We start from the raw sequence: 18,756 nt of genomic DNA on the forward strand, positions 1-18,756 counted from the left end.
CCTGACTCCCCAAAGCCTTTCCACCATCTACAAGGCACAAGTCAGGAGTGTGATGGAATACTCTCCACTTGCCTGGATGAGTGCAGCTCCAACAACACTCAAGAAGCTCGATGTCATCCAGGACAAAGCAGCCCGTTTGATTGGCACCCCATCCACTACCTTAAACATTCACTCCCTTCACCACCGGCGCAATGTGTACCATCCACAGGATGCACTGCAGCAACTCACCAAGGCTTCTTCGACAGCACCTCCCAAACCCGCAACCTCTACCACCTAGAAGGACAAGAGCAGCAGGCCCATGAGAACACCACCACCTGCACGTTCCCCTCCAAGTCACACACCATCCTGACTTGGAAATATATCGCCATTCCTTCATTGTCGCTGGGTCAAAATCCTGGAACTCCCTTCCCAACAGCACTGTGGGAGAACCTTCACCACACGGACTGCAGCGGTTCAAGAAGGCGGCTCACCACCACCTTCTCAAGGGCAATTAGGGATGGGCAATAAATGCCGGCCTCGCCAGCGACGCCTACATCCCATGAATGAATAAAAAAAAATCTTTCACAAGGGCCTCGGTTTAACGTCTCATCCGAAAGACGGCACCTCCTTCAGCATTGCACTGGGAATGTCAGCCTGGATTACGTGCTCAAGCCCCTGGAATGGGACTTGAACCCACAACCCTCTGACTCGGAGGCGAGAGTGCTACCAACTAGGGTCACAGCTGATACCTTGTACCCTTGCTGTGCCCTCCGCCCTCCCGGATTGCCCTGTCTCTCCCTTCTCCTCTTCTGCCCCACCCTCCAACAACCAAAGTCTACCTATGCCTATTGTAGTGGGGCTATAGACTGCTCTCTAGAATGTACTTGTAAGACTGTTCCCGCTCTGACAAACATTCATGTTCAAATGTCTTCAGTGGCATTGGTCTGAGCTGGAGCTAGTGACTCGTAGAAATACATAGATGTTACAACACCGAAACAGGCCATTCGGCCCAACCAGTCTGTCCTGCCCAGGAAGAATTTGTCCTAATCACCTTTACCCACCCTGTTCCCCTATTCCGTCACCTCCCTTTTCCTTCTTCTACCTATCCAATCTAGTCTTCAATGTTGACGGTGTTTCTGCCTCAACCACTAATGTTGGAAATCCCACTGCTAAGTTTCAGCCTTGGCTCAGTGGGTGGCAGTCTCACTTCCGAGTCAGCAAGTTGTGGGCTCAAGCCCCACTCCAGAGACTTGAGCACGTAATCCGGGCTGACATTCCTGTGCACTACTGACGGAGTGCTGCACTGTCAGAGGTGCCGTCTTTCAGATACGACATTAAACCAAGGCCCCACCTGCCCTCTCAGATGGCACTATTTCAAAGAAGAGCAGGGGAGTTTTCCCAATGACTTGGCCAATATTTATCCCTCAACCAACATCACTAAAACAGATTAACTGGTCATTAGCTCATTGCTGTTTGTGGGAGCTTGCTGTGCGCAAATTGGCTGTCGCGTTTCCTACATTACAACAGTGACTGCACTTCAAAAGTATTTCATTGGCTGTAAAGCGCTTTGGGACATCGTGGGGTTGGGAAAGGCGCTATATAAATGCAAGTTCTTTCGATTACTTCACTCACGGAGCAAATCACTACATGCTTTGTTACTTGGCGTTTAACCAACTTCCTTTGCAAGTTCAGTACCGCATTTCCACCCCCCCCAACCCACCCCCAACAAATTGTTGCTAAACCTCCGGAGCACAATGCAGACTGTGGAGGAAAACTCAGAGTAACGCTAGCAACAAAAGAATCTCTTTCTTCATTGCTTGTCTCCATTATTCCCCAGGCATGGTACGGAGAGGAAGTTTTCCCCCACGGTGAGATCAGTGTGTCAATGATCACCTCATTGCTCACCGCTCCCCGCCTAATGCTTACACAGTCCCAGTGAGATGCCCTACAGCTCACTTCTGCTTTTCTACTTATTATCGTAATACTGCACGCACATATTTCCAGTTTTATTCTGAGGCCATAATGTTGAATAAAGAAGTTTTAAAAAAGTAAAAAAGGAAGTACTGTCATGGGAAAAGTAGCCTTTTCTTTTAAATAGTGCTGAAGAGGTCTCGCAAACGAACAGTAATAGCTTTCAAATTCTCCAAAGTCTGCAGCTCTATTTTTACAGCACCAGTTACACACTTTATTTGGAGGGGGCTGAACTTGGAGCTGATTGAAGTGATGAGAAACTGTTGGTAAAAGGGGTGATTTCTTAATCCAGTGCTCCCAAAGGGAGCTGCATATATAGGGAGAATTTCTTATAATCCAGTGCTCCCAGAGGGAGCTGCATACGTAGGGAGCATTTCTCACAATCCAGTGCTCCCAGAGGGAGCTGCATACGTAGGGGGCACATCTCGCAACCCAGTGTTCCCAGAGGGAGCTACAAACATAGGGAGCACATCTTGCAACCCAGTGCTCCCAGAGGGAGCTGCAAACATAGGGAGCATATCTCGCAAAATGGTGAGCTCGCATCCAGTGATTTTTTCCGATCGTTTGAATTTAGCAAATGGAAAATCATGAGCTGGACTCCCAGGATTGCCGAGGTGAGGTGCCAGTGAGATCTGCCCCCAGCTGGCAGTACAGGATCACTCTCCTGAAATGTCAACCTGCTCTCAAGAGCATGCGTCTGAAGGGAGACTGTGAATGAAAACGTCTCTGTTGCTCCTCCGATGGCTAATCTGGTTTTACCTTCTCCGCCTTCTCAACTTGTCCTGCCACCTTCAAAGATTTGTGGATGTGAAAGTCTTTCTGTTCCTGCACCCCCTTTAAAATTATACCATTTAATTTATATTGAGCGCATAATCTAGGCTGACACTTCAGTGCAATACTGTGGGAGCACTGCACTGTGGGAGGTGGCGTCTTTCAAATGAGACGTTAAACTAAGGCTCAGTTGGATGGATATCATATCAAGAAGAGCAGGAGAGTGCTCTGTGCCAACGTTTATCCCTCAACCAACATCACCAAAAAAACAGATTAACCGGTCATATATCTCATTGCTGTTTGTGGAACCTTACTGTGCGCAAATTGACTGCTGTATTTTCCTGTAAAACAATAGCGACTACCTTTCAAAAAGGAATGAGTTGGGTGTGAAGTGCTTTGGGACATGCTGAGAATGTGAAAGGTGTGATATAAATGCAAGTTCTTTCTTTATCTCCTCCGGTAGTAGCAGCTGTAAACAATTTTACAACACCAAGTTATAGTCCAGCAATTTTATTTTAAATTCACAAGCTTTCGGAGATTTTCTCCTTCGTCAGGCAAATGTTTCAAGAGCTCCTTGAAGCAGCGGAAGACTTACCTAAATGGAAAATCCAGCCCATTGTTCCTGCAGCTGTGGTGAAGCCCGTTCCATTGGAACTTTCCCTTCACTTTTTTTTTGGCTAATTGATTGAAAGTGAGAGCGAAACAACCTCAAACTGGCAGCTTCTGCATTTTTACCTTAGGTTCCCAATGAGTGTGGTATGGGAGGATTGGGAGTTTACTGAGAGGGAAATTACATGGCCACGGTGGGGGGGAGTAGGATCGCCAACTCTGGTTGGACACATTCTTGGAGGTTTCATCACAGGACCTCCTGCCTCTAATCGTCCCGTTCCCCCCCCCCCGCAAAACAAACAGCCTTTTTTCCCATTTCCAGTATTTTTACAACAAATAAATGAAAGTGTTCCAAGAAAGCGAATAAAACACAAATTATTTTTAATGCCCCGATGATTTTTCTCCCTGAGTTTGCTCGCAACAGGTGATTAGTCTTTAATTCCTGGAGACTCCACGACAATCCTGGAGGGCTGGCAACCCTAGGGGGGAGGGAGGGAGGGAGGGAAGAAGTGTTTAGCCATGATACTCTGGCCATCATGAAGCGGGGCAAGCTTGATGGACCAGATGGTCTTTTCCTGCCCGTCTATTTCGTATGTTCGTATGACAGTATTACATAGAATTTACAACATGGAAACAGGCCATTTGGCCCAACCAGTCCGTGTCAACATTTATCCTGCATGCAAGCAAATAGTCCTAATCACATTTACCCGCCCTGATCCCAGATCCCTTTATAACTTTTATACCATTTATTCACCTGTCCAATCTAATCTTGAATGATAACATAGTTTCTGCCTTAACCATCAACTCTAGTTAGAGGTATTCCTGGAGGTTTGACCACGTGACGTCTGACCACGTGAAGTTTGCAAATATTGTTGCATTTACCTTTATAAAAGTTGTGTCCCCTGTAGTTGAGCCTCTTTGGCCATGGATTCGCGGCAGCAGCTGTAGTGCCGATAATCAGCAGACGAAGGGGGAAACCGAGGGCGGGGGAGGAGGGGAAACTGAGGGAAGAGGGGAAACCGAGGGAGGGGAAGGAGGGGAAACCGAGGGAAGAGGGGAAACCAAGGGAGGGGGAAGAGGGGGAACTGAGGGAAGAGGGGAAACCGAGGGCGGGGGAAGAGGGGAAACCGAGGGCGGGGGAGGAGGGGAAACCGAGGGAGGGGAAGAGGGGAACGAGAGGGAGGGGGAAGAGGGGAACTGAAGTGGGATGAACTTTGATGGGAGGCACTCACTGAAAGTCCACCTGTAACTATTAGTAATACTGGTAGCGCTCAGATTCTCTATCAACCAATAATATTACAATAACTCACTGACAGTCTAATCATCCTAAACTCAGCTCAGCACCAACATTTCTAAACCACTCCCTGGTCTCGAACTCAATAAAGGAGAGTTTTCATAGAATGATAGAATTCACCGGTGCCTATGCTGGTGTTTTCTCCAGTAACCCAATTCCCTCTCAGAGCCTTTTAGGAACATAGGAACAGGAGTAGGCCATTCAGCCCCTCGTGCCTGCTCCGCCATTTGATAAGATCATGGCTGATCTGTGTTCTAACTCCATATACCTGCCTTTGGCCCATATCCCTTAATACCTTTGGTTGTCATAAAGCTATCTATCTCAGATTTAAATTTAGCAATTGAGCTAATATCAATTGCCGTTTGCGGAAGAGAGTTCCAAACTTCTACCACCCTTTGTGTGTAGAAATGTTTTCTAATCTCGCTCCTGAAAGGTCTGGCTCTAATTTTTAGACTCTGCCCCCTACTCCTAGAATCCCCAACCAGCAGAAATAGTTTCTCTCTATCCACCCTATCCGTTCCCCTTAATATCTTATAAACTTCGATCAGATCACCCCTTAACCTTCGAAACTCCAGAGAATACAACCCCAATTTGTGTAATCTCTCCTCGTAACTTAACCCTTGAAGTCCGGGTATCATTCTAGTAAACCTACGCTGCACTCCCTCCAAGGCCAATATGTCCTTCCGAAGGTGCGGTGCCCAGAACTGCTCACAGTACTCCAGGTGCAGTCTAACCAGGGTTTTGTATAGCTGCAGCATAACCTCTGCCCCCTTGTCCTCTAGTCCTCTAGATATAAAGGCCAGCATTCCATTTGCCTTCTTGATTATTTTCTGCACCTGTTCATGACACTTCAATGATCTATGTACCTGGACCCCTAAGTCCCTTTGGACATCCACTGTTTTTAACTTTTTACCATTTAGAAAGTACCCTGTTCTATCCTTTTTTGATCCAAAGTGGATGACCTCACATTTGTCTACATTGAATTCCATTTGCCACAGTTTTGCCCATTCACCTAATCTACCAATATAGCTTTGTAATTTTATGTTTTCATCTACACTGCTTACAATGCCACCAATCTTTGTGTCATTGGCAAACTTAGATATGAGACTTTCTATGCCTTCATCTAAGTCGTTAATAAATATTGTGAATAATTGAGGCCCCAAGACAGATCCCTGCGGGACTCCACTAGTCACATCCTGCCAATGTGAGTACCTACCCATTATCCCTACTCTCTGTCGCCTTTCGCTCAGCCAACTTCCTAACCAAGTCCGTACTTTTCCCTCAATTCCATGGGCTTCTATCTTAGCTAACAGTCTCTTATGTGGGACCTTATCAAATGCCTTCTGGAAGTCCATATAAATAACATCCATTGACATTCCCCTGTCCACTACTTTAGTCACCTCTTCAAAAAATTCAATCAGGTTTGTCAGGCACGACCTACCTTTCACAAATCCATGCTGGCTCTCTCTGATTAACTGAAAATTGTCGAGGTGTTCAGTCACCCTATCCTTAATTATAGACTCCAGCATTTTTCCCACAACAGGTGTTAGGCTAACTGGTCTATAATTCCCTGGTTTCCCTCTCTCTCCTTTCTTAAAAAGCAGAGTGACATGTGCAATTTTCCAATCTAGAGGGACAGTTCCTGAATCGAGATAACTTTGAAAGATTATAATTAGGGCATCTGCAATGTGCTCACCTACTTCCTTTAAAACCCTGGGATGGAAACCATCTGATCCTGGGGATTTGTCACTCTTTAGTGCTATTATTTTCTTCATTACTGTTGCTTTACTTATATTAATTTTATCGAGTCCCTGTCCCCGATTCAATATTAGTTTTCTTGGGATTTCCGGCATGCTATCCTCTTTTTCTACTGTAAATACTGACGCAAAATAATCGTTCAACATGTCCGCCATTTCCCCATTGTCAATGACAATATCCCCACTTTCAGTTTTAAAGGGGCCAACACTGCTCCTGACCACCCTCTTTTTCCAGATGTAACTGTAAAAGATCTTCGTATTGGTTTTGATATCCCTTGCAAGTTTCTTTTCATACTCTCTTTTTGTAGCTCTTACTATCTGTTTTGTGACCCTTTGTTGATCTTTGTATCTTTCCCATTCGCCAGGATCTGTGCCATTTTTTGCCTTTTTGTATGCCCTTTCCTTATGTCTTATACTGTCCCTCACCTCTTTAGTTGTCCATGGCTGTTTTTTTTGGCAAGTAGAGTTCTTGCCCCTCAGGGGTATAAACCGGTTCTATATAACGTTAAATGTTTCTTTAAACATTTCCCACTGATCATCAGCCGTTTTACCCATTAACAGATTTGCCCAGTTTACTGTGGACAGTCTCTGTCTCATCCCATTGAAGTCGGCCTTACCCAAGTCTAGAATCTTAGCAGCTGACTCACTATGTTCCCTTTCAAACACTACATTGAACTCGATCATGTTATGATCACTATTGGATAGATGTTCACACACAGTTAAGCTGTTAACTAAATCTGGTTCATTACTCATTACTAAATCTAGTATGGCTTGCCCCCTTGTTGCCTCTAGGACATACTGCTGTAGAAAACTATCCCAGATACACTCAAGAAATTCACTACCTTTCTGACAGTCGCTAGTCTGCTTTTCCCAATCTATGTGAAGGTTAAAGTATCCCATTAAGACCACTATGCCTTTGTTACATGCTTGTCTAATCTCTGCATTTATACAATCTAGCACTTCAGAGCTGCTGCCAGGGCTCCTATATACAACTCCCACTATAGTCTTAGATCCTTTCCTATTTCTCAATTCAACCCATAAGGTCTCTGTTGGCTGCTTACCTCTCGTTATATCCTCCTTTATCATTGAAGTGATTTCATCTCTAATCATTAAGGCTACTCCTCCCCCTCTTCCATTTTCCCTGTCTCTCCTGTAGACCTTATAACCCAGTATATTTATTTCCCAATCCTGACCATCCTGCAGCCATGTCTCAGTAATAGCTATCATGTCATACCCTCCAATTTGAATTTGAACCTGTAGTTCATTTAATTTATTCCTTATACTCTGTGCATTTGAATATAGAACTTTTAGTTGGGCCACACACCCAAGCCTGACCTTCAGCTTTGATGCTGGGTTAATCGCCTTACGCCTTCTAGTTTTCACTTTATCTGTCGTGCCTAAAGTACACTTTCTGCTGCTCTACGCTTTTCCCTTTCACTTGTTCTTGAACAACTGTTTGTACTATTTGTATTGTAAATTTCCCCATTGTCTTCCCCTCTCTTGCTGCTCTCAACTTTACTCCCTTCTGACTCCCCGCTCAGGTTCCCATCCCCCTGCCATTCTAGTTTAAACCTTCCCCAACAGCACTAGCAAACACCCCCGCGAGGACATTGGTCCCGGTCCTGCTCGGGTGTAACCTGTCACGCTTGTACAGGTCCCACCTTCCCCAGAGCCGATCCCAATGTCCCAGGAATCTAAATCCCTCCCTCCTACACCATCCCTGCAGCCACGCATTCATCCGGTCTATTCTCCTGTTCCTATACTCACTAGCATGTGGCACTGGTAGTAATCCTGAGATCACTAACCTTTGAAGTCCTGCTTTTTAATTTATCTCCTAACTCCTTGAATTCACCTTGCAGGACCTCATCCCTTTTTTTACCTATGTCGTTGGTACCGATATAGACCTCGACTACTGGCTGTTCACCCTCCTCCTTTTCAAATACTTAGCTCATTCCCTTTTAACTAATGCCTCAATAACCATTTGTGGTGAAGCATCACATGGGATAATAGCTCTCAGTTCAAAAACTTTCCTTCTCCCTTCCCCTTGTATCTTCCAGTGAGAATCCTCAGTCTCCGTCCCTTTGATCCCCCATTTGCCCACTAGTGGAAACAATCTTTCACTGTTCACTCACAGTAAAGTCCCTAGGTTTCACTCACCCCTTTACTGACTGCTCCTCTCTAGGTGCTGCACCCACTCACCACGTTGCTGCTGCTCCCGTCTCTGCAGGAAATGCTGGCCCCCAAGCTTAGTCTCCTTCTCTCCCCCAACAACCAGTCGCTCTCTCTTCCTCCCCCACCCCTGCCCGAGCCCCAATTTCCCGACTGCCGTTCCCCAGTCTGCTTCTCGATGGAAAGGATTTTGGGATTGACTTGTGTTTAAGGGAACACGGGTTAAGGAACCTGCTGCCCCTACATGTGACCCCAGTCCCACACTTCATGGTTGACTCTTAATGGGCAACTAGAGATGGGCACTAAATATTGCCTTGACAATATTGCTCACAAGAACACGTAAAAAAAAAATGCCAAGCTGTGCTGGCTCCCTGTGCGCCAATGAATTGACTTCAGGAACTGAGTGACGTCTTCTTGTCTGATGCCTCTTCCTGCCCCCTGAATATCTGACACCAAATTGCTGCTTATCAGTGACCACACTTCAAAAGTACTTCATTGGCTGTAAAGCGCTTTGGGACGTCTTGAGGTTGTGAAAGGCGCTATATAAATGCAAGTTCTTTCTTTCATTCTTTCTCCACCATTGGAGGCTAATCTTTCAATCGCTCCTCCTGCCCTCTGGAATTCTCTCCCAAATCCAGTTAGCCTGGATTCCTCCCTCTTTGCCTTCAAAAAAAAGCTCTCTGCAGCCGTGCCATCAGCTCTCCCCCCATCCCCCCTCCTCAACTCCCCCTCCCTCTCCCTCCCAAATCTTTCCTCCCCTCAGTGGCTCCTTTTCCGTCCCCTCTCAGGTAATTTCTTTATGAGAGGAATGCTGTAGAAATACGAGTGGCATGTCTGTGTCGGGATGGGCTGGGAGGGGAGATGCTGCTCCAGCTCCAGCCCTGCTCATCTGAACCAGCCTGCCAACCGCACGGTGCATTTTGCTCCACTGACCCCATGGGACAGATTGCACCAGAACCACAACCAGCACCAGTGGTAAGGATGAGGAAGAGAATTCAGTAACGGGGGGACCTTATTGTGGTGCATGAAATATTAAATGGTTTCACTAGACAAGATAAACCTAGAATATCAACTCTAGGCAAGTTCGATCTGTAGGACCAGAGGCCAAAATTTAAAATAAATGGTCAATTTCTTTACTCAAAGAGTGATAAATGTTTGAACTAATCTGCTGTTCCACTAATGGTGGAGACAAAGACATTCAAAGTGTAGCTGGGTGTTACCATGGGAGAGTTAGATGTGTCAACTGTGGTTCAGTCGGTCACTCGCCGCTGAGTCAGAAGGGTCCAGGTTCAAGTCCCTTCACAGAGACTTGAGCACATAATTTAAGTTGACACTCCAGTGCAGTTCTGCACTGTTGGAGGTGCCGTCTTTAGGGTGAGATTTTCAACCGAGGCCCCATCTGCTCTCGCAGGTGGACATAAAAGATCCCACGGCCACTATTTCGAAGAAGAGCTGGAGAGTTTTCCCGGTGTCCCGGCCAATATTTATCCCTCAACCAACATCGCTAAAAACAGATTATCTGGTCACATATCACTGCTGTTTATGGGATCTTGCTGTACGCAAAATTGGCTGCCTGGTTTCCTACATCACAACAGTGACCGCACTTCAAAAGTACTTAATTGGCTGTAAAGAGCTTTGGGGCATCCCGAGGTTGTGAAAAGTGCGATATAAATGCAAGTTCTTTCTTTCCTCCAGCCCTATAACCCACCGAGACCCCTGAGTTCCTCCAATTCTGGCCTCTTGCGCATCCCCGATTTTCATCGCTCCACCATTGGTGGCCATGCCTTCAACTGCCTCGGCCCTAAGCTCTGGAATGACCTCCCTAAACCTCTTTGCCTCTCTCTCCTCCTTTTAAGACACTCCTTAAAACCTACCTCTTGGACCAAGCTTTTGGTCACCTGGCTTAATATTTCCTTATGTGGCTCGCTGTTAAATTTTGTTTGATAATCGCCCCTGTGAAGCGTCTTGGGATGTTTTACTATGTTAAAGGTGCTAAATTAATGCAAGTCTTTCTTTCTTTAGTACCCTCTGGCCAGGCGGGGAGAGGATATTCTGTATCACCATCGCAACAGAGATGTGCAGACTACCTTGTGCTCCACATGCTTCAAGTAAAAGAAAAACAAAAGACAGTCATTCCGTCTTTTCACTTAATCTTGATGTCCTTGTGTGAGAACCGGAATTATTCCGTTGTGTTGGATAATCATAATTCTAATCATGATGTATGGTACTTGTAATGTCTTTCATTAGGATGTTAAGGTGTTGATTTGATTGCTGAAAGAGTTACTCGTTGGTCTTCAGTCTTTAGATCTGTCCTAATATCAACCAATTGCTGTTTGTTTTTACAGGAATTGAATGAGTTTCCTAATCCTCCAATAGTGGCCTCTCCAGGCAGGTATGCACTCTGTTGCTCAACATTGCCATGGTTACTTTGTTATGATTGTTCCAATTCATTCCTGGTGGAAGAAAGCCAACAGTGAAATGTAGACATATGAGTAAAGTCTTGCTGAGATGCAGCTCCAATGGCCAACAGAGGAATCAGGGTCAGCCAGGGGAACCGGGGTCAGCCAGGGGAACCGGGGTCAGCCAGGGGAACCGGGGTCAGCCAGGGGAGCCGGGGTCAGCCAGGAGTATGGGTGTGAGCCAGGGGAGCCGGGGTCAGCCAGGGGAGCCGGGGTCAGCCAGGGGAACCGGGGTCAGCCAGGGGAGCCGGGGTCAGCCAGGGGAACCGGGGTCAGCCAGGGGAGCCGGGGTCAGCCAGGAGTATGGGTGTGAGCCAGGGGAACCGGGGTCAGCCAGGGGAGCCGGGGTCAGCCAGGGGAGCCGGGGTCAGCCAGGGGAGCCGGGGTCAGCCAGGGGAACCGGGGTCAGCCAGGAGTATGGGTGTCAACCAGGGGTATGGGTGTCAGTGAGGAGTATGGGTATCAGCCAGGGGTATGGGTGCCAGCCAGGAGTATGGGTGTCAGCCAGGGGTATGGGTGTCAGCCAGGGGTCTGGGTGTCAGCCAGGGGTCTGGGTGTCAGCCAGGGGTATGGGTGTCAGCCAGGGGTATGGGTGTCAGCCAGGGATATGGGTGTCAGCCAGGGGTCTGTGTGTCAGCCAGGGGTCTGTGTGTCAGCCAGGGGTCTGTGTGTCAGCCAGGGGTCTGTGTGTCAGCCAGGGGTATGGGTGTCAGCCAGGGATATGGGTGTCAGCCAGGGATATGGGTGTCAGCCAGGGATATGGGTGTCAGCCAGGAGAATGGGTGTCAGCCAGGAGAATGGGTGTCAGCCAGGGGTCTGTGTGTCAGCCAGGGGTCTGTGTGTCAGCCAGGGGTATGGGTGTCAGCCAGGACTTTGGATAACTATATTCTAGCCCTCTAATTATAAGGGCTAACATTGTAAGAGCCTTTTTGATTATTTTTTGGACCAGACCACTATATTTTAGTGACCTGTGTACATGGACCCCTAAATCTTTTTGAACCTCCACTGTTCCTAACTTTTCACCATTTAAAAAATACTTGGATTGATCCTTTTTTGGACCAAAATGGATGAGCTCACACTTACCTGCGTTGAAATCCATCTGCCACAGTTTTGCCCACTTAATCTATCAATGTCTCTTTGTAATTTTATGCTCCCATCTACACTACTATGCCACCAACCTTTGTGTCATTGGCAAACTTGGATATATGTCTCTCTAGTATGTTATCTATGTTATTAATAAATATAATGCATAGTTGAGGCCAGGCACAGATCCCTGTGGGACACCACTAATCACTCCCCTCCAATTCGAGTACATACTCATTATCCCACTCTCTGTCTTCTACTGCCTAACCAGTCTCCTAATCAGGTCAATAGTCTGCCAGGGGTATGGGTATCAGCCAGGGGTATGGGTATCAGCCAGGGGTATGGGTATCAGCCAGGGGTATGGGTATCAGCCAGGGGTATGGGTATCAGCCAGGGGTATGGGTATCAGCTAGGGGTATGGGTATCAGCCAGGGGTATGGGTATCAGCCAGGGGTATGGGTATCAGTCGGGGTATGGGTATCAGCCAGGGGTATGGGTATCAGCCAGGGGTATGGGTATCAGTCGGGGTATGAGTATCAGCTAGGGGTATGGGTATCAGCCAGAGGTATGGGTATCAGCCAGGGGTATGGGTATCAGCCAGGGGTATGGGTATCAGCCAGGGGTATGGGTATCAGTCGGGGTATGGGTATCAGCCGGGGTATGGGTATCAGCCAGGGGTATGGGTATCAGCCAGGGGTATGGGTATCATCCAGGGGTATGGGTATCAGCCAGGGGTATGGGTACCAGCTAGGGGTATCGAGGTCAGCCAGGGGTATGGGTATCATCCAGGGGTACGGGGTCAGCCAGGGGTATGGGTGTACCTCTTACAGATTTGGGTCTAGCCTACATACCTATTCAGGGGTTCAGTGGTGTCTGTAAGTTGTCTGAGAATCATGAAGCTGCTTTATTTCCTGTTGGGTGAACGCACAGAACAACTGTTACAATCAGACTCATGTATTTCTGCTGGAGCATCAGGCCTTTAAGTGACCCTTAGGCTTTGCTCTCTCATATTGCTTGATCTGCCTCGTGGAATCAGGGAGGAATTTCCCTGTGTTTTTCCAGAGATTGGCCCCAGATTTCTTCCTCGTCCCAGGAGCTGGCATTAAATGTCAGCCATGGCTCAGTGGGCAGCACTCTCGCCTCCGAGTCAGACGGATGTGGGTTTAAGTTCCATTCCAAAGACTGGAGCGCAAAATCTAGGCGGACACTCCAGTGCCAGTACTGAGGGGTGTGTTCTAAACTGAATAACAAGGTGGTGAAGGCTAGAATACTAGAGCCTGGTCTTCAGTTGCTTCCAAGCCTTTATTCACAGAGCTCCAAATTACATCCACCACACCCTAGATAAGCTCTTATATATGGATATAAGAGAGTTCCCAATTGATACACACTACCTGAATACAATTAACACTAATTGATATAAATTGCATGGATACCATTAACAGGTGCTGTCTTTTGGATGAGACGTTAAACCGGCTCTGACAGCCCACTCATATGGATGTAAATGAGCCCACGGACCCATTTGGAAGAAGACCAGGGGAGTTTTCCCCAGTGTCCTGGGCCCAATATTTATCCCTCAGCCAACATCACTAAAAAAAAAACAGATTATCCGGTCATTTATTTCATTGCCGTTTGTGGGATCTTGCTGTGCACAAATTGGCTGCCACATTTCCTACATTACAACAGTGACTACACTTCGAAAAGTACTTCATTGGCTGTAAAACGCTCTGGGACGTCCTGATGTTGTGAAAGGCGCTGTATAAATGCTGGTCTTTTTACACCCTATTTTGTTACACTTGTATGTACGAATCTCAAATCTCGTCCGTCACAGCTGGGGACGGAGGCGTGGCTTCTGAGAATTCAAATTTATCCAGTGCTGGTGTCAGGACTAGTGCTGACTATCAGTAGTCAGACAGGCACCATTCAGAACGTAACAAAAGGAGAAGTCATTTCTGCCAGTAAACTTTTTTCTGATCAGTGGGGTATAAATTGGTCCCGGGCGATAGCGAATCGGCACCCCCGCCTGATTTCTTCTATCAATGGGAAGAGAAAATCGGGCGCAGTGTGAAACGGGGCTGCCGATTCGCCCGTTTTGCGCCAGCGCCCCAGACCCGTTTATACCCCACTGCGTGTGGCTGAAGAGCAGTCAGTAACACTATTGTACTAGATGTGTAACCGGCCCATGGCCAGCCATTCCGGTCTTTCAAAAGAAGACTGTGATGGGCACAAGCTGTATTCCCCAACCTCCCCCTCTCTCCCCCCCGCCCCCCCGGCCCCCCCGGCCCCCCCGGCCCCCTGCCAACGCCACACACGCAGAGCTTTGCGAGGGAGACTGTAGGCGGACTGCTCTATAAGTGGCAGTACCAAGTCAGGGCTGTAGATGCTCAGTCGTTCAAAACTGAGATCGATAGATTTTTGGACACTTGAGGGAATCAAGGGATAGGTTGGGAAAGTGGAGTTGAGGTTATTGAATGGCGGAGCAGGCTCGAGGGGCCGTGTGGCCCACTCCTGCTCCTATTTCTTAGGTCCCTGGACCAGCTCAATTTGTGCAATGTGCTGTTTGCGTCTTTGTTTACCTTGAAAATTCTGAAGCTTGGTAAAAATGGCCCCCCCGCCCTCCCCTCCGACCCTAACACACAAGATGTGTCTTTGGGACGGTTCAGCAGACGACGATGGCCCTTTCAGTAAAATTCAACACCTCTTCCCTTGATCAATTTAGAATTTAAACGGAAATCAATGCCCACCCCTCCCTGAGATGCAGTCTGTGCAGGCACCAGATCATGGATTCATGCCTTCTGCTCTGTGGGGAGGAGGTTTTTACAATCCCGGTGGGATCTCTGTCTCCAGTGGATTTCCCACCCCCCACCCCTCCAGAATTCAGGAAAACATTTGTCACTTCTGTTCTTACAAAATTCCACCTTTTTTTAAAAGCCGCCTTCCTCTCAGATGAGATGTTGCCTATCCGGGCGTGGGAGGATCACCTGACTGATCCATTACTGGAGCTCCAACGTGCTGCTTGACACATTTGTACGAGACGGGTTTATAGCTGTGATTCCGTTGGGACAATGACCAGGTATAAACCTATGTGGTGTCACAGAGTGGAGCAGCTCCCAGCCGTTCTATGCCATTCCATCCATGTCATGCCAGCTACTGGCCCACTTCCAAGGATGCTGCCAATGCATTCTCTTGTTGGACAGTGGTGGGGGGAATGATCAATTGGGCAAGGGACTAGAGGTCGTAATGGTGCCCATGGGACCATTAAACATGCAGTTTATTCCATGTACAAAAGACACTAATAACAAGTAGAACTATTTCAATGAGGGACACTGTCAGCAGTTCTATAAAGAAGAGGAAGTCTCCTCACCAGACCAGAGAGGTGCCAGATTCAATCAGTGCTTAGTTAGCTGATCTCAACTTGGATGGTTTTAGGAACTAAGGTCGGCCTCAGAACCGCTGGGTTAGCGAGAGGGCGAAAAAAAACAAGTAGGGTTCCCAGTACATAGAATTAGATAGGATGTTGCAGCACAGAAACAGGCCATTCGGCCCATCTGGTGTTGATGCGCCACATGAGCCTCCTCCCTCCCTACTTCATCTAACTCCATCAACATAACTTTCTATTCTTTTCTCCTTCATGTACTTATCTAGCTTCCCCTTAAATGCATCTATGCTATTCGCCTCAACTGCTCCATGTGGTAGGGAGTTCCACATTCTCACCATTCTTGAGTAAGGAAGTTTCTATGCGAATCATAATCCAGTGGCCCCTGCGAAGGCAGTGGAGTTAGTTTTGGATTGTTCTAGCGAGGAGATGGCACAGACATGATGGACCGAGTGGCCTCCTTTTGTGCTGTAAACGTCCATTCCCCACACACCCCCCCACCCCATGGTTCTGTGAAGGTCGGGCGAGGACGGGATTGAGCTAAGCTGTGGACGCCCCCCCCCCCACGCTGCCTTCTGTTGGTGTTGTGCAAGTCCTTACATTCAGGAGAGAAGTTCGGAAACACTTCTTCACACAGAGGGTGGTAGAAGTGTGGAACCCTCTCCCACAAAAAGCAGTGGATGCTCAATTAATAATTTTAAATCTGAGATCGATAGATTTTTGCTAGCCAAGGGTATTAAGGGATATGGAGCCCAGGCGGGTAAATAGTGTTTGGATACAGACCAGCCATGATCTCATTGAATGGCAGAACAGGCTTGAGAGGCTGAATGGCCTCCTTCTCCTCCCATGTTCCTCTGTAAGTACAGGTATACTATTCTTTAGTGACAGTGGAAATTAAAACTGGGTGGTTTCTATAACGGGAGGCCGACCCGCATCGCTAGTTTTATACCCAGGCGGAAGTTCACAATCTACCGTTTTACCAAAATTACCCTGCGTCTCTAATGAGATGGATGGCGTCTAGAATAGGTTTGTTAAAGGAATGGTATTTCCTACACAGAAGGAAAGAAAAAGTCCCATTGTTGAACGAACGTGAAGGTTCCATTCTCCTCACTGTAAGACATTGGGAGACTCCAGGCTCTAACCCCAACCTTCTACCGTTAAGATGCTGGAGAAATTTCAGGCTTTCTTCAGGCTAAGGGTGTTCCAGGTCCCAGCTATTTTCAGCCATCATGTACAGTACCCCAGGGCACAACTCTCCTGACTGTTGTCTGTGTCTCTTTATAAGGAGCTGAGGGTAGACATACCTGTAACAGGACCTGGACCAGTGATGGACTAGTTTGGTCTTTTGCCCAAGTTAGAAAAATGCTGTAACCAGGTGCATCCTCATGTATCCTGGCAGAAGTTATTAGATTTGAGCCTGTCACATGAAGCTAACAGCAATTTTAGCCCTCAATCTTGGGCTTCACTGATCCTGCTCTTAAGAAAGAAAACAAGACTTGCATTCATATAGCACATTATCATATCTCAGAAACATCTCAATGTAAATTAATTACCGTGAAGTGCAGTGACTTTTGTTATGTGAGCAACTGGGAGCCAATACTTTTTTTCCCCTCCTCAAACTTGGGGTGCTCTCTGTACCACCACAGTAGCTAAGATCAACTAACTCAGCACAGATGAGGGATCAAACCCAGGGCCCTCCTGGTCTATACGGGTCAGCTACACAGTGAAAATGTGCCAAGCCACCGAGGTTCAGAGACTCTGTGTTCACAAACAGGTGAAACATGCAAACATGAGTGGTGTAGCCAAGTGGCCAGGGTACTGGGCCAACAGCCCAGAGGGACATGAGTTTAAATCCCATGGTAAATTGTAAAGCTGAATTAAGTTCTCAAACTGAAATCTGGTAACATTTTTGGGAGAGTGGCACTAATTGGAATAGCTCTTTCAAAGAGCTGGCACAGGCACAATGGAACGAATGGCCTCCTTCTGTGCTGTAAGATTCCAGGGAACACCATGGTATCAGGCAACTGTGGTAATGGAAGCTTGCATAATGCAAGTATTCACTCTTTTACATGTGATTTAGTAACTGTATCTGCTAGATCTTGATTTACATTATAACCATTATTTGGTCTCATCCTACCACATCAGCAGTGATGCAGGAAGTGATATTTATAATTAAGAAGTAAGGCGGAGTGAGTGTAGAATGCGTAGGCGAGTGGAGGTGATTAGCCCTATAAATATCTTTGACATAAACAGCAGTGCTGAGTTGACATATTCTTGTGTAGCACCAACACCGACTGCAGAGTTAGGACCATAGCAACCGGAGTAGACATTCAGCCCCTCGAGCCTGTTCCGCCATTCAATTAGATCACGGCTGACCTGTATCTGAACTCCATTTACCCGCCTTGGTTACGTAACCCTCAATAACCTTATCTAACAAAAATATATTTCAGTTTTGAAATTTTCAATTAACCCCCAGCCTCAACAGCATTTTGGGGGAGAGAGTTCCATTGAAACAAATGGAAGAAACCCATAGAAAAATGTTTATTAAGAGTGGGAGATACCAAAATGGACAAATTTCCCCCTCCCTGTTTTTCCACCAATTTTCTCCACTCTCCTCTGCCTCCAGCTATGGCTCAGTGGTAGCACCATAAGACCATAAGACATAGGAGCAGGAGTAGGCCATTTGGCCCTTCGAGCCTGCTCCACCATTTAATGAGATCATGGCTGATCTGATTTTTACCTCAACTGCACTTTCCTGCCTTTTCCCTATATACTTTGACTCCTTTGCTGATCAAAAATTTATCTAACTCAGCCTTGAATGTATTCAATGACTCAGCCTCCACAGCTTTTTGGGGTAAAGAATTCCAAAGATTCACTACCCTCTGGGAGAAGAAATTCCTCCTCATTTCTGTCTTAAACGGGCGACCCCTTATTCTGAGACTATGCCCCCTAGTTTTAGATTCCCCCATGAGGGGTAACATCCTCTCAGCATCTACCCTATTGAGTCCTCTCAGAATCTTGTATGTTTCAATAAGATCTCCTCTCATTCTTCTAAATTCCAATGAGTATAGACCCAACCTGTTCGATCTTTCCTCATAAGACAACCCTTCCATACCTGGAATCAATCTAGTGAACTTTCCCTGAACTGCCTCCAATGCAAGTATGTCCTTCCTTAAATAAGGGCACCAGAACTGTACGCAGTACTCCAGGTGTGGTCTCACCAGCACCCTGTACAGTTGGAGCATGACTTCCCTGCTTTTATACTCCATCCCCTTAGAAATAAAGGCCAAT

The 18,756-nt window shown here is 47.0% G+C and overlaps 1 protein-coding gene across 3 annotated transcripts in view; it reads left to right on the forward strand.

The window, feature by feature from the left end:
- sh3bp2 (SH3-domain binding protein 2) overlaps nucleotides 1-18,756 on the forward strand; it is a 109,966-nt gene that overhangs the window by 19,519 nt on the left and 71,691 nt on the right. The window contains exons 2-3 of one of the 3 annotated variants that reach the window (XM_067982423.1): nucleotides 10,573-10,769; nucleotides 10,896-10,942. In XM_067982423.1, coding sequence (XP_067838524.1) covers nucleotides 10,573-10,769; nucleotides 10,896-10,942 — 244 coding nt within the window. Of the gene's footprint in view, nucleotides 1-10,253; nucleotides 10,770-10,895; nucleotides 10,943-18,756 lie in introns of those variants that run through there. The other 2 variants (XM_067982425.1, XM_067982422.1) reach the window with 2 other exon arrangements.

The sequence above is a fragment of the Heptranchias perlo genome, chromosome 4 (assembly GCF_035084215.1).
Source record: "Heptranchias perlo isolate sHepPer1 chromosome 4, sHepPer1.hap1, whole genome shotgun sequence".
NCBI lineage: Eukaryota > Metazoa > Chordata > Chondrichthyes > Hexanchiformes > Hexanchidae > Heptranchias > Heptranchias perlo.